This window comes from Anopheles arabiensis, chromosome X (genome assembly GCF_016920715.1).
Source record: "Anopheles arabiensis isolate DONGOLA chromosome X, AaraD3, whole genome shotgun sequence".
Classification (NCBI taxonomy): domain Eukaryota; kingdom Metazoa; phylum Arthropoda; class Insecta; order Diptera; family Culicidae; genus Anopheles; species Anopheles arabiensis.
The window spans coordinates 12,371,540-12,386,830 of record NC_053519.1 but is presented as its reverse complement, the minus strand read 5'-3'; the positions used below and the strand labels follow the sequence as shown (position 1 = coordinate 12,386,830).

Genomic DNA, 15,291 nt, shown 5'->3' with positions numbered 1-15,291 from the left:
GGTGTATACAATGGGGGGGGGGACAATAACGATCAAATAACATCATCGGATGAAAAAAAGAGGCAAATGAGGCCAATTGGCTCAAAGTCTCTATAAAAATAAAGAAAAAAAAAACGGATGAAAATTTCATCTATTACACGCTCCAACCAATCGTCGGTTAACCGAGCAACTGTTTTCTACCACCGATGCTGGAGCACTGCCTTGTATAAGATTTTCCGAGCCATTCAACCTCAAACAAACTAAATAAAAGTGACTTGGTGCTGAAGTTGCATTTACTACCTTAGTTGTTACCATTTCTGACATCTGTCCTATGATTTTCTATACCTTTTCTGTCTTTTCCCACGTTAAATCCACACATTTTTCAAGTTTGATGTCGATTGTTGCCAGAGCACCTGCTAGCTCAGGTGTCAATCCAGTCAATGCAATGCAATATCATTCGATCTGGCTACGCGTGGAAACGCAGCAATGCTGGTGGCGGGCATCTCTGCGAAACTGTTCTGCTGTTATACGCGTTCTGGGGAACAGTTACACGCATTTGGACTAGTGATGGGTAAAGTTGGCAATCATCTGGAGTCGTTCGGAGTGGTTCAGAATCTTCCGGAGTCGTCTGGAGTCATCTAGAATCGGCTGCAGACGGAGTCATCCGGAGCCATCTGGAGTCGGCCGAGGTCGGCTTGTATAGGAAGTGTACGCGCAAAGTGAAAGACAAAAAATCACAACGAAAGGAAATGTCTGATCACAAGCACATTAAACCACACGGCTCCTGTTGACTCCGACCAACTCCGATACCGAACGACTCCGGACGATTCTGTAAGACTCCGACGACTCCGGACGACTCCGGACGACTCCGATTCCGGCTGGCTCCCGACGACTCCGAACGACTCCGAACGACTCCAGACGACTCCGAACGACTCCGACTCCAAATGACTCTGGGCGACTTCAGACGACTCCGGGCGACTCCGACTTCGGGCAGATCTAGTGGTACCATTTTGCCGCAGTCGGAATCGGACCAACAATAGTCGGAGTCGGATCGGAGTCGTGAGTGCGCTCCATACAGCACATCACTAGTTTGGACGCGCAGGCGGAGACGGAGAAAATGAAAATCTTCCGTAGGCATCAGATCAAATAACTAATTTAGTACCAAAAACCTACGACTTTAAGCAAAATTACACGGAAATTTGCTATTAATTCACTGAAAAACCTCGTAATTCCATATACGCGATTGCATCCGGTCTGCATTAATAGCGTATATTGGGGAATACCTGTACAGCCTTTCGCGCGATGCGATATTATCGGAAGGCATGTCAAAATGGTAAATTTCAATAAATCTGAAGGAAGGGATCTGAACCAAAGTGGTAACATGGTCTGCATTGTGTTTTTTATAATTATTATTTTTTTATGTTGTAAAACTTTAAGGAAAAAAAGCTTTTAATTTCAAGATAATGATTTTTTCATTTAGCGAGGTCGTGATGTGGCAAGGCAAATCAACCGAAGGCAACGCACACAATACACTTTAATTTCGAACGCGCCGTAATCGTATAAACGGCGAAAACGCACAATGACAGCTCAGCTTGTGTACGGGCGAAATGGTGACTTTTTATACGGACGTTGCCGGGCGAAAATCGTCACTGTCAAAACATAAAACAGTTGATGATGTGTACAGCGAGCCCACGAAAATGTTTTCCTGAGTTTAAATAGTATTATTTTCCGTCTTCAAGTTATAAATTAGCTAGCTTTACAAGGTAAGCCGAGCGGTTTCAAATGCAGTGGCGTGCTGTGTGCCGGGCCTCGGAAACTCAGGTTAATCGGCAATCACAGTGTGTGTGTGTGACGGGAATGGAATGGAAGAAGGCACACGCACAAACCTACCAGCCCTCCATTCCCAGAGGATTGCAGTAAAAACATTGATTAAAAAACATCATTTTCTCCTCTCCCTGAACAGACACTTTCTTTCCGGGAAACATTCGATTCTGTGTTTTTATTTTTATTTTTCTTTCGACAACTCCCCCACCCCGAACCCTTCCCAGTCACCATGGCGAGCAGCAGCAACCTTGACGATCCGGACTTAGCCAATCTCCAATCAAACTTCGAAGAGCAGCAGGTTCGTGTATTTATTAACTTTCCCTTTCTGTCCTCTTTCTTGCTCACTCTCTCTCTATCTCCCTCTCATTCACATCACAACATCTGTGAATGCAATCAATGCTCAACTCCCTCCCCACTTCGCTGCTGCAGGCCAAAATAAGCGCACTGCGCGAAATCATTCGCCAGACGGAGGTGGTGAACGACATGAAGCATGCGACCGCCCAGGAGAAGGTGAAAAACATCGCCCAGCGGCTGACACACTTCAAGACGAAGGTGACGACCTCGCGGCTGAACCGGGCGAGCAGCGCCAGCGCCAGCACGCAGTCGCTCGCCACCATCGACCAGGGTGTGCCGCTGCGGGCGGGCTCGGTGGACGTGCGGTCCGATCCGCGCGCTGCCGCCTTTCCGCGCGCTGCCGCCTTTCCGCGCGGCCGCTCGGAATCGTACGGCATGGAGAAGTGCTCGCTGCTGCGGCAGCAGATCGAGCAGAACCGGCTGAAGATGGCGGAGCGCGAGTCGAGCCAGCGGGAGATCGAGGAGAAGGTGATCGAGATCAAGCACAAGCTTGAGGCGACCCAGCAAACGCTGGTGGGCCGGTCGAGTACGGGCGGCCTGGCGGATATCACGGCGGATCGATCGTTGGTCGATCCGCCGGACAGGTTGTGGCGCTCGGTCAGCAGCCACTCGTTTCTGGACGCGGAGATGACGGGGGTGGGAGCGAGGGTAACGAGCTCCACGCCGGTGCGGCAGCTGCAGCACGACAGCGAGGAGCAGTTCGACGACGAGCTGACCAAGTTCGAGGACAGCGTGCGGCAGGCCCAGGTCAAGCGCAAAAGCGACGAAATGCTCGAACGCAAGGTGACGTCACTGGAGGACGAGCTGCACGAGAAGGAGCGCATTATTGACGAGCAGCTCGGTGCACTGTCCCGGCTGGTGAACGGTTTGCTGGATGCGGACAACGCACCCGAGCCCGAGCTGGTGGGCGCGCTGCACAACCTGCAGGTAAGGGATGGTGACGGGCGGGCGGGGCTTTTATGTTTTATTTAAAATTGTACCGTTCTTTGTAGATGAAGCTGCTGCAACAAAGCTACCACATTTCGAACGACGAAGCAGCATCACGGCTGCTCGATTCCTACGGATACGATCCACTGCAAAGGGCTAGCGAGTGTAAACAGAAAAGTAAAGCGCCAGGTAAGCCTTTTCCTTGTGGTGAATCTCGTTCAAACGTTCCAGTTCCCCATCAGCTACAACAGATTGTATTGTGAACTTTCAGCACCCGCCCCCTTATCGGAGGATACGAACGCGCAGCAGCTGCACGATGCGCTGGCGAAAATTGACACGCTCGAGCAGGCGCTGGCCACGCACGAGCTCGAAGCGGAGCGCACGAGCCAGCAGATGGACGAGCTGCGCCAGTCGCTGGAGGAGAAAACGATCGAGCTGAACGTGATGATGGCGAACGTGTCGGTGCTGCAGGAGAAGCTAAAGACGAGCGGGCCGAAACCGCTTTTCCCCCGGTCGGCCGACGAGGAGCTCGAGACGGAGGCGGCCAAGTTCCGGCAGCAGCTGGACGAGTCGAACAAGAACATGATCAAGTGCAAGCTCAAAATCAAGCAGCTCCAGAAGCAGGTGGACACGTTCAAGAAAAGCTCGAGCGTGCACGAAACGGTCGCGAAGCTGACGGAGGAAAATGCCCTGCTGGTGCAGCGGCTCGCCGAGGCGGAAGAGCGTGCCCCGGACAGTGCCGGCAACGCGTACGACAAACCGGTCGGCCCAGAGCTGCAGAAGCGCATCGAAATGCTGGAACTGACGTGCCAGAACCAGGCCACCGCCATGCAGCTGCTCGAGGAGCAGAAGAACGACCTGAGCGAAGATTTGAACCGCACGCGCACCGAGCTGCAATCGCTCGCCGGGCAACCCACGGCCGACGCCGGCGACGGAGGCGACCTGGGCGACAGTGGGCGCATCGCCAGCCAGATGCTCTCGATCGAGCTGGAGGAAAAGCTGGAAAAGTGTCTCGCGGACAAGACCGAGCTGACGCGCGTGCTGCACAGCTGGGAGGCGGAAAAGTCGGAGCTGCTGCAGCGGCTGAAGCGGTACGCGGACGAGAACGCGGAGCTGCTCGGCCGGATCGACAAGCTCAGCCTGGAGAAGGTGAGCTCGGCCGAGTCGATCGAGATACTGGAAAACCTGACGCAGCGCGAAAAGCAGGAGATGGAAAACTCGGAGAAGGGTGGAGCCACGGCGGAGGGTGATGACGCTGCTGCTGCTGATGGTGGTGGCGGTGCGCCCGATGGGGACGGTACGGACGGCAAACCGAGCAGCAAGGAGGACCTGAACGAGAGCCTGCTGAAGCTGATGGAGGAAAGCAAGGAGCTGATGGACAAGGTGGAGCTGTTTACGGACGAGCGGCGCGAGGTGCTGGAAAAGCTGGACGCGATCTCGATCGAGAACCAGGCGTACCTCTGCGAGCTGGACAAGCTGAAGGAGGCGAACGAGCAGCTGCGCACGTACAGCGGCGAGCTGGCGTCGGCCAAGTCCGACCTAGAGGATCGGCTGCGCATCATGAACGACGAGAAGGAAAGCATCCGCCAGGAGCTGGCCACCGTCCGGATCGGCTCGGTCGTGCCGGTGCCGGCAGCGGCAGCGGCGGGCGGCGCCCCGACGGAAGCGGCCGCCGCGTTCGACCAGACCGTGTACCAGCAGTCGCTGGTGGCGGTCGAGACGGAAATCGCAAACTACAACAAGAACAAGGACAAGCAGAAGAAGATGCAGCTGGCCAAGAAGCTTACGGTGAGTGCGAAAAGCATGGTGAGCATGAGCAGGCAGCTGCTGGAAGAGTACGGCCGGTGTGTCGGGGAGCGGGAGCAGCTCAGCGAACGGATTACGCTCCTATCCCAGCAACAGCAGCAGCAGCAAGAACACGTTTCAAGCACGCTCGCGGCGGACGAGGGCAAGGACGGCACGATCAGCACGCTCGAGACGAAGCTGGCAGAAACGGTCAAGTGTCTCGAGAGCAAAGCGTCCGAGGTGATGCTGCTGCAGGAGGAGATTGCGCTGCTGAAGCACGAGCTGGAGGTGGCGTGCGGCGACGACGAGCCGGAGCTGCTGAAGGTGGAGCTGAACAGCAAGAACGACGAGATTCTCCTGCTGAAGAAGGACATCGATGCGCTGGTCGATGCGAAATCGGCCGAGCTGCAGCAGATCCAGCAGCGGCTGCTCGAGGCGCAGCAGGAAACCCACCAGCTGAAGGTGTACGGTGCCGAGCGGCAACACCAGCTCGAGCGGGAGCTGGAAGCGCGCACGCAGCAGCTAGAGCGCCTGCAGGCGGAGCTGCGCCACAGCGTGGCGGAAACGGCGACCGAAGAGCTGGAGGCGGAGCTGCAGCACAAGCAGGAAACGATCGACACGCTCAACGGGCAGATCATTGAGCTGTACCGCACGGTCGAGGAGCACCAGGAGCGACTGGACGGGGCGCAGGCCGAGAGGCGCCTGGTGGAGCAGAAGAACGAGGAGCTGCTGGAGAAGCTGAAGAAGTTTGCCGCCAACCTGAAGAAGAAAAACGTCCAGTGCGCCGAGCTGGAGAGGGAGCTGGAGCGGCTGGGCGAGTCGAACCGTGCGCTGCAGGAGCAGCTCGACGGTGCGGGCGCGCCCGTCGATGCGGGTGAGGCGACGAGCGAGCTGCAGGAGGCAAACGAACAGCTCGGCCAAAAGCTGCACCATCTGAACAACGAGCTGCACCGGCTGCTCGAGCAAAAGTACCACATGGAGGCGGAGTGCGCGGGCCAGCGGGACGAGGTGGCGAAGCTCACCGAACAGCTGGCGGCCGCACGGGACGAGCTGAGCGCCAAAACGGGCGCGGCCGAGTCGCTACAGGCGGAGCTGGACCGGTGCCGCAGCGAGATGCAGACGCTGCAGGACGAGCTGGCGAACAAGAGCGGCAAGATTGAGAAGTGTAAGGTGATCATCAAGGAGAAGATAAAGGAAGCGCAGCGGCTGCTGGAGTGGGAGCGGCGGGCCGCCTACCTGGAGGACGAGCTGCGCATGACGCAGAGCAATCTGGAGGACTTCCACAACCAGACGCTGCTGCTGGGCCGGCTGAAGAGCGAGAAGGAGGAGCTGAACGCGACCGTCCGGGCGGAGCAGGAGCAGTGCAAGCGGCTGGAGGACCGGCTGGCCGAGCTGCAGGAGGAGCTGGCGGTGGCGAACGACCGGGACAGCCGGATGGCCGAGCAGCTGCGCCACACCGAGCTGTGGCTCGAGCGGTACCGAGAGAAGTGGAGTCGTCGGGCGAATGACCCCACGGTGGACAGCCCGCTGGAGGAGCCACCGAAGGATGTGTTCGGTTGGCTGGCGTTGCTGGTCGAGACGGACCAGCTCGTGACGCAAACGCTGGCCGAAAAGGTGAGCGCAGTGCGTGCGCTGGAGGCACGGGTACAGGAAACAGACGAACGTACAGGCCAGCTGACCGGCGAGATCGAACGGCTGCAGGCGGAACTCGAGACGGCACGCAGTGAGCGCTCCCAGTGCCGGCTGGAGCGGGAACAGGAAATGGAACGGCTCGCTCAACAGCTGGCCACTGTCCGGGCGGATCTGGAGCGGGCGGTGGCTGACCGCGGCGCGCTGGAATCGCAGCAGACGGAACTGGTCGAGGCGCGTGATGAAATCGAGCGGTTGCGGGCGGATCTCGACGCCGGTCACGAGGCGTTCGAGCAGCACCGGCAGTCGGCAGTCGAGCGGGAGCACAACATTGAGCAGCTGAATCAGCGCCTGGTCGCTACGCAGGAGCTACTGCATCATGCGCTGGAAGCTCGCAACGAGCTGGAGGAATCGCACCGTTGCGAGCTGATCGAGCTGCGAAAACTGCTCGAAACGGCACAGCAGGAGCGGCTCGCCGCGGAGCAGCAGCTGAGCGAAGCGAACGCAAGCAATGCCGAGCTGGGCGAGGAGTGCGCTACCCTGCGGGCGAACGTGGCTGCCCTCGAGCAGCAGCTGGGCGAAGAGCGAGATACGATTCAGCGGCTCACTGCCGCGAACGAGGCCCTGCAAGGTCAGCTGACGCAGCTGCAGGACTCGTTGAGTGTGGCAACGCAAGGCACCGGCTGGATCGAGGCGCAGTACGAACAGCTGCGCAAGGACCACGAAACGGCCCAGGCAGCGCTGGCGGAAGAAAAGCGACAGAAGGAACAGCTGAACGAAGCGCTGAAGCAGCGCGACCAGGAGCTCGAGCTGTTGCGGCGCGAGTCGGACGAGCTGCGGGCGCGTCAAGTCGAGCAGCAGTCGCAGGAGCTAGACGGCTTGAGGCAGCAGCTGCACGAACTGGACCAGGCGCGTGCCAGCCTGCAGACCAGCCTGGACGAGCAGCGGGCGCAGTGTGAGGAGCAAACGCGCGAACTAGCTCAGCTGCGCGATACCGTCGCTTCGCTCGAGCGGCAAACGCACGAAGACCGCACGAACATTTCCATCCTGACCTCGCTGAACGGGGCGCTGAACGAAGATTTGGATTTGCTGCAGCAGCAGACGGGCGAGGCGGAGCAGCGCTACCAGACGCTGCTCGACCAGTTCGAGCAGAAGCAGCGCGCCCTGCAGACGGTGGAGGCGGACCTGCAGCGGCAAACGGAAGCGGCCGACCAGCGGTACGAGCAGCTGAGCGAGCAGCTGGAGCAGAAGGGCCGTGCGCTGGAGGCGGCAGAGCAGACGCTGGCGCAGGAAAAGGCCCGCAAGGAGCAGCTGTCCAGTGCGCTCGACACGAAAGAGCGCGAGTGTGCCGAACTGCAGCGCACGCTGGAGGAGAGCCAGGCGTCGCCCGCCGGCCAGTCCGAGGCGCCGAAGCCCGAGCCGGAGCTCGGCATGTGGGACGACGCCGGCTGGGGCATGGCCGATACGGCCCGGCTGGAGGAGACGATCCGCGAGAAGAGCGAGCTGATACAGCAACTCGAGGCGGAGAAGGAGCTCATGCAGCAGGAAATTACCGACCTGAAGGTGAAGTCGGGCAAGCTGCTGCGCAAGGTGAAGGAGTGCAAGGTGAAGCTGGACGCACAGCAACCGCAGCAGGAGCAGCAGCAGCAGCAGCAGTCACTACCGCAGGACCCGCTGCTTGAACAAAAGGTGGTCGAGCTGGGGCGCGAAAAGGAAGCGCTGGCGGTGAAGCTCGAGCTGCTCGAGTCGGCCTGCGAGAAGCTTACCGAGGTGAAGGAGCACCAGGACAGGCAGATTGAGATGTTGCGCGAAGCGGCCACTGCCTCGAGCACTGTCCAATCGGGCGAGGTGGACGAGCTGCGGGCGCGAGTGCAGCAGGTGACGGCCACGCTGCAGATGCGCGAATCGGAGGTGGCGCATCTGAACGCGCGGCTCGAGCAGCTCGCCCGGGAGGTGGAGGGCGTGGAGGAGCTGCGCACACAGCTGAGCGAACTGCAGCGCTGGAACGCGCAGCTACAGTCGGCGGGCAGTGACGCGCTGGCGTCAGTGGCCACCGTGCCCGAGCCGACCAGCCACTCGCTCGAGCTGCAGCTGGCCGAGCTGGAGCACACCAACCGGCTGCTGGAGGAGGAAAAGGCGGAGATGGGCCGCGAGCTGGAGGTGCTGAACCAGCAGATACTGCACGATCTGCAGTTCGAGGATCGGCTCAACAAGGCATTGCTCGAGCTGGACGCGAAGGGCGTCGAGATACAGATGCTCCGCTCGACGCTGGACCAGCTGCAGCGGGAGGACGCGGGTTCGGCGGAGCCGGTCGCTGCTGCCCCCGATCAACAGCTTACCGCCCTGCAGACGCGGGTGGAGGAGTTGGAACGGGAGCGTGCGGAATTGTTGCAGCGAGCGTCGAGTGGCGCTGCGGGCACGGAGCCGGCCACCACTCCCCAGGTCGATGACGCAACCGTGCGAGAGGTGCTGGAGCGGCAGGAGCTAGAAATCGTGACGCTCAAGGAGCAGCTGGCCCTGCGCAGCGCCGAGTATGCCCGGCTGGCGGCACGCGTCGATCCCACGAAGCTGTTCGCGTCCGGGCTGGGCGGTAGCGAGCCGGCCGTCCCGAAGCCGGAACAACAGCAAGCGTCTGGCGACCGGGTGCCACAGGCGGAGCTTGAACTGGCCCTCTACATGATCTACCAGCGCGATATGCGGTGCGACGAGCTGGAGCTGGAGCTGCGCAATCTGCTACAGGAGCGCGACACGCTGCAGCTGCGGCTGTCGAACGCGCTGCGCATGCACGAGGAGTACAAGATGCGGTTAGCGGGCCCCATTCCCGGAGAGCAAGGTGCAGCAGCAACGCTTTGGCAGGCGTTTGGTCTTTCACTTGACTTACATTTATTCCCCCTTTGCTTTTGTTCTAGAATACGGCACGTCAGGGGAGTGTTCGATCGATGCCTCGCCGGACCGTTCGCTCGGCAGCCTGCCGGTGGACGAGCGGCCCATCTCGAGCCTGTCCGGCCCTCAGGACCTCACCTCCAAGCTGTCCGAGCTGCAGTCGATCAGCTACTCGAAGGAGAAGCGCTGGCAGGAGGAGCGCGAAGAGCGCGACCGCCAGCTGACTCTGATACAGCGCGATCTGGCCAACATGCCGGTCGAGGCGGCAGCCAAAATCGCGGGCACGGACGTGACGGGTAAGAACGGAGTTATTTGCACCCCTCCCACACACACACACTCATGCTTATTTCCTTATTGCAGCCGATGCAGATGCAACAGCTCCACAGCAGAGCGCGTCAACGGTGTTGCTTAACTGGATATTGGGGAAGAAATAGAAGCACACACTTGCGGGCGTAGTCTAGTTCGATAAGGTATCATTGTTTTGTTGATTTTGTATTGTTTTGTTTTGTTCCTTTTTATTCCCTTCCACCCCCCTCCCTACTGTAATTGTGGATGTGTTCCAGCAGATTCGCAGTAACCACTGCCCGCGGAAGGAGAAGTAGCGATTATCCGCTCTGCACTACGAGGAGCATAACATGCTCCGCACGTAACAAATTATTATGTATCTACAATAGTTTCCGAGCAGGATTTCCACAAAAAACGGTCGGTAATTGTTATAATGCGTAATGGGGGTTTTCCTGGATTTTGGGGCTGTTTTTTTTTCGCAATTTATGTAATCATTCCCACGGTGAGAAGTAACCATCAAACCGTGGAACTGATTCAAAATGTGTGGGAAACAGCTTAAAAGCCCTGCGGGAAACCGTGCAACGACGCTTGGTTACGTTTCTGTTCCGGTAGTTATTACGCATTTGGGTTAGAGTGAACGGTGAAGTAAATGTTTGTATGATACAGGTATATCTCTCAAATTAACACTCTAGTGAAACAAAGATGTATAATAAAAAAAAGAAAACCATTTTGATGATCCTATATATACGGCTCGAAATTAAGTGCTTAGAGTCTAAAGAGCTTTTGCATCAACTAGGTTTGATCGCTAAGCGCAGTTTGCTAGTTACTTCCGAAACATCATCGACATAAACATTTCACTTTTGTAGAGTATAAAATGACACATCTTCTTCTTCTTTGGCACAACAACCGTTGACGACCAAGGCCTGCCTGTACCACTAGTGTGAAAGGCGAAAGAACTCCGTTGGAGAACTCCTCTTTAAACTATGCAAACAACAAAAACAACAACAACCCCTAGTGTGCTTAGCTCCGTCCTACGTAAGGAGGCACGGTCTATTCGGGGCTTGAACCCATGACGGCCATGTTGTTAAGTCGTACGTTAAGTTGACGACTGTACCATAGAGTTGTGCCTCAAGAACCAGAACTGTGCGATTCATTCAATTCATCCTTAAGAACGAACGACCTACATTAATCTGATCACCGTTCATAGATTCTTTATAAATCAAAATGTACTGAGTTGATCATGAAAATCGTTCGACCTACCCGTCGAAATAAACAACGTCCTAGTACGCCAGGTCGTTCATTTCCCCCATACAAAAATGGATGTGAACCGTATGGCCAGGACGTTCACGAAAAGAACGACTTACCCGTCGAAATATAGAACGTCCTGGTCCGTCAAATAATTTTCAAGATGTGATAAAGTAATTCTTCTTATGAAATGAAATAATTTTCCATATTTTCATAAACTGAAATGAAGGAATGAATCGCGATTCACGTTCAATTCATCTAAATGAAGGAACTAGTACATTCTCGTTCATGGAAATGAACCGAATTGCCCAAGCCTACTGTACCACGAGACCGGCCCATTACTTTACAAAATAAATAATGTGTCGCTACAGTGGTCACTAGTGGAATCTACGTGTATTCGCGTGGACCTAAGAACATTGACTGGCTCTAGTTCGCTGCCCTAGCTTAGGCTTTATACCGTATCGCGCCGATGTAAGTGCACGATGCTACATTCGGGTGGATGCTGGTGAACGCTGCTCCATAGGGTTGTACACCTTTTATGCGGACTCATCGCAAGTGAAGCGTGTTCTGCGATGTTTCGCTCTACAGAACCATGTGCGGAATTCTGAAGTGTGCTTACTTACTCGGGGCGACTATGGGCTTCGAACGACGAGATCCGTTCGCCGCGGTTGTCAGAAGGCGCTCACTTGGCGCTCAGTTTTAAAATAACGTACCATTGAGAGCCTGTAAGAAGCGCGTGAAAGAATGAGTTCTACCTGCCGGGGTCGAACGTTCCCGTTTGTATGGGGAGAAATCCGCGAGGTTTTGCGCTGCGGATTTGGAACGAATGTTGTTTTCAATGTAACGTTTTGCTTTAAATTTTGCTTTAAATGATTGAAGTGAATTGAACTTAGAGGTATGTAACATTTTGAAAATGTTTTGTGATCGATTTCCAATGAAATAAATTTTCATCAGTTTTGAAAATGTATATAAAAAACATAAAATAAATCGGAATATAAATTTACATACAAATATCTATAATATTATTGTTATATAAATACAATATGTATATATATATATATATATATATATATATATATATATATATATATATATATATATATATATATATATATATATATATATATATATATATATATATTTCAAGAAAGTGAGTAAAGCTGCCGTATCCAATAATGATGTATCGAATGAAATCCAATACCAACGGCAAAAAAAAATCTAAATTCAAAACATAACTATCCTCAAATCGTAGATATAAACGTCTTTAAATGCTTGACAGTTGTATCTCATGATTCTCATTCTCTCATGAGCGTCGAACGGATTTCGTCGTTCGAAGCCGGTGCTCGCCCCGACTTACTTATCCGTCACTACAACCGTTTTGCGGTCTTGGCCTGTCTCAGGAGTGTCCGAAACGGCTCACGGTCTCGCGCCTTCGTCTGTCAGTCCGTTATCGCGGCCTTAATGACGGACACCTCCACGCCATCATGCCACCTCAGTTTGGGCCTACCACGCCTCCTCTGTCCTTGTAGACGGCCTAAAAAGACTTTACGGGCTGGGTCGTCCGTTTCCATGCGTACAACATGGCCAGCCCACCGGAGCCTGGCGAGCTTGATACGCTGTACGACAGTGAGGTCGCCGTACATCTCGTATAGCTCGTCATTATAGCGGCTCCTCCATTGTCCTTCCACACATACGGGGCCAAGAATCCTGCTGAGCATCTTTGCCTCGTTTATCTGTACTTCTATGCCTAGATAGGAGAGCCGCAGATCAATGGTGTCTATAGCATCAGCGTATGCCAGGACCTGGGTTGACTTAAGGCCCCCTGTAGATGAGTAAATGAACAGTCGTAATTGCTTAACTTTAATTGGTAGCGAAGGGAGGGGGGGGGGTTACAAATAGAGTCGCGGGCCCCAACGTCCATCCTTCAGGGACCCTAGTAACTAGTACATACTGCAGTCATCACATCTGCTAGTGGAGCCACTAGCTCAGCGGTCGGCAAACATTTGAGGCAATGGGCCAACTTTAGTAAATGATCGAGTGCCGTGGGCCAGGAGAATGCGGTTTTTTTATTATTGCGCTTAAATTATTACATTTTAATCTTTTAGAAACATTTTAGGTATTATTGTTGTTTTTCTGTATATCATCCTAGCATAGTTCCAAATTAAAGATACCCTCCTTAAAAAATAATTGTAATCTTTAATCATTTGAGAATCAGCAATAGATGGCCAAAAATTCGATCAGTCAAAAAATTACAAAAAGGGATCAATATAGCTTCTTGAAGACCCCATCTTCCCACGCCGTAAAAAAATATTGAAGATATTCTGGGGATGATACAAAAATCTGAAAGGCTGAAAAATTATCGAAGCAAACATAGATTCAGTAATTATAAAAATGCTTTATGGACAAGTCATGCCATGTCAGATAAATTGATAACTGATTCCTTATGAGAAAGCACTATGACAGTCGTTGTACTCGTAAACAGCAACAGTGTGGAATCGTCGTTCTCGATAAAACAACAAGATTTTTTTTAAATATTTTTTTTTGCTTTCAAATACGATCGAAAATATCCTTGAACAAATGTAAAGGGAAACCAACTGATTTATGTGAAATTAAGAGGAACGATTAAAACATAACAAACAAATATCTCGTGAAAATGTATGGAGCTGTTTCACTATATTTAAAACTATGTATTGCATGTTTTGCGTTCGCCAAAGTTAAATGCTCTCCCATCGCTTTAATATAAAATTTCGTGTGCGATTTCCTTCATTCCGAAATTTGTCGTGTTAAACAATGTTATTGTCGTGTTGAAACAATGTTAAAATTACATAACGGTTGCATTAACAAAATTGACAAATTCATGGGTTTATCATGGGATTATCTTCACCCGTTCTAACAAATCGTTAATTGCACTTTGAATAGTAGTATCCCATGAGACAACAGGCAACCTCTATCAGTCACTTCACCTTGACACCTCTATCAGTCAAACTCTAACCATGATGATCAAAAAGTAAACCAACCAACTTAGAAGCGTGCACGATCAACGAATGACCCCGTAGTGTTTTGAATGGACTGCGTACAGACGTTTGTCGTCGCATGAGAACGTTTCTGCGTTTTGGTCACCAACATCTTGGCACTATTAGGCAACAATCAAAGCATCGCAAGAGAGCCCAGGTTTATTTTTGATGTTCCAAAAAAAGCTAAATGTGAAGACAGAGGTACAAGTGGCTACATTACTGGGTTATCTGGGTCGGGAGATCGATGCAACCCGCCAAACAGTGAAATAGTACTTGGGAAACATGAACACACATATCAGGAAGCAGAAATCGCGTCCACTGGCTTCACAGCAGCAAACAATGACGCCAAACCTCAATGCGTTCATTTTAGGTTAATTTTGGCAGAATTTCGACATGGCACCCTAGTCCACAAGCTGGTACAAAATCCGTCTCATGTATTCCATCGAATTTTTCTGGACCAGCATAATGCAAAAACTCTACACTTACAATTTTGTCGCGAAAACTTAGGATGTCTATAGGCATGTCTTCGTCCATCGTGGCGAAAATTCCGAATAACTGATGAAAAGCAACTCCTAAAGTATTAGCTTTATTTGTCCAAGGAAGCTTAAATAATTACCTTTCAAATGATGTACATGTAAAGAAATTATCTCTCTTAGGTTTTGTTCTACAGCCAGCCGAAAAAAGTCAATTGTTTCTATGTAAACGTTACGGGGATATTGATCACGAGTTCGAACATACCAAACGATCCGTCATTCCATAGTACTTTAATTAAAATCGAAAGAGTACGATGGTATGAAATGTTATTCTAAAAGATATTCAGTAATTTGTACACGAATAGTTTCTTTCCATCTTTCAAGATCAGTCAAAACCTTTCGCTGGCCGGATTGAATGTAGGGGCGGGCCGGACTTTGCCGATCACTGCTCTAGCTGTTCGTTGAGTAATTTATTCAAGTACTGAGCCCACCGCGAGAGGACCTCTGGCTGGTTACTAACCAAATCTTCATCCGTTTTTGCTTATTATCAAGAATATTTCTTACATTTTCGACATTCGTTCATGCTTTTTTTCGTTTAAAATATTGCTCAAATGCATCCAAAATCTTGTATTTTCCTTCAAAGTTTTCCGATTTGAATTCGACAAAAACTGGGCGAGGCTATTTTTATTAAACACAGTGTATACTGCCGGGAATAGTACGGAATAAGCTACTGGATCGGAACAGGTACTGTATTAGTTGCAGGGCCAGAATATAACCGAGAGTTGTATGGGTTCAGTATCAGTTCCAAGACCGGTCTGAGTTCATGACTTATCACAGGACGGTATGGATTCAGTATCAGTTCAAGATCTGCTATCCAAAACTGGTACGATTTC

The 15,291-nt window shown here is 52.5% G+C and overlaps 1 protein-coding gene across 2 annotated transcripts; it reads left to right on the top strand.

Annotated features, from left to right (window-relative positions):
• The first annotated feature begins 1,630 nt into the window (after positions 1–1,630).
• On the top strand, positions 1,631–10,427 carry LOC120905862 (protein lava lamp). 2 transcript variants are annotated; one of them, XM_040317117.1, is made up of 7 exons: positions 1,631–1,742; positions 1,943–2,101; positions 2,233–3,084; positions 3,150–3,273; positions 3,356–9,331; positions 9,408–9,677; positions 9,742–10,427. In XM_040317117.1, the coding sequence occupies exons 2-7, from the start codon at positions 2,033–2,035 to the stop codon at positions 9,813–9,815; spliced, it is 7,365 nt and encodes a 2,454-aa protein (XP_040173051.1). In that variant the 5' UTR covers positions 1,631–1,742; positions 1,943–2,032; the 3' UTR covers positions 9,816–10,427. The 2 variants fall into 2 exon arrangements, with proteins under 2 accessions (XP_040173051.1, XP_040173052.1); XM_040317118.1 differs by having other exon boundaries at positions 1,637–1,742; positions 2,028–2,101.
• Positions 10,428–15,291: the final 4,864 nt, after the last annotated feature.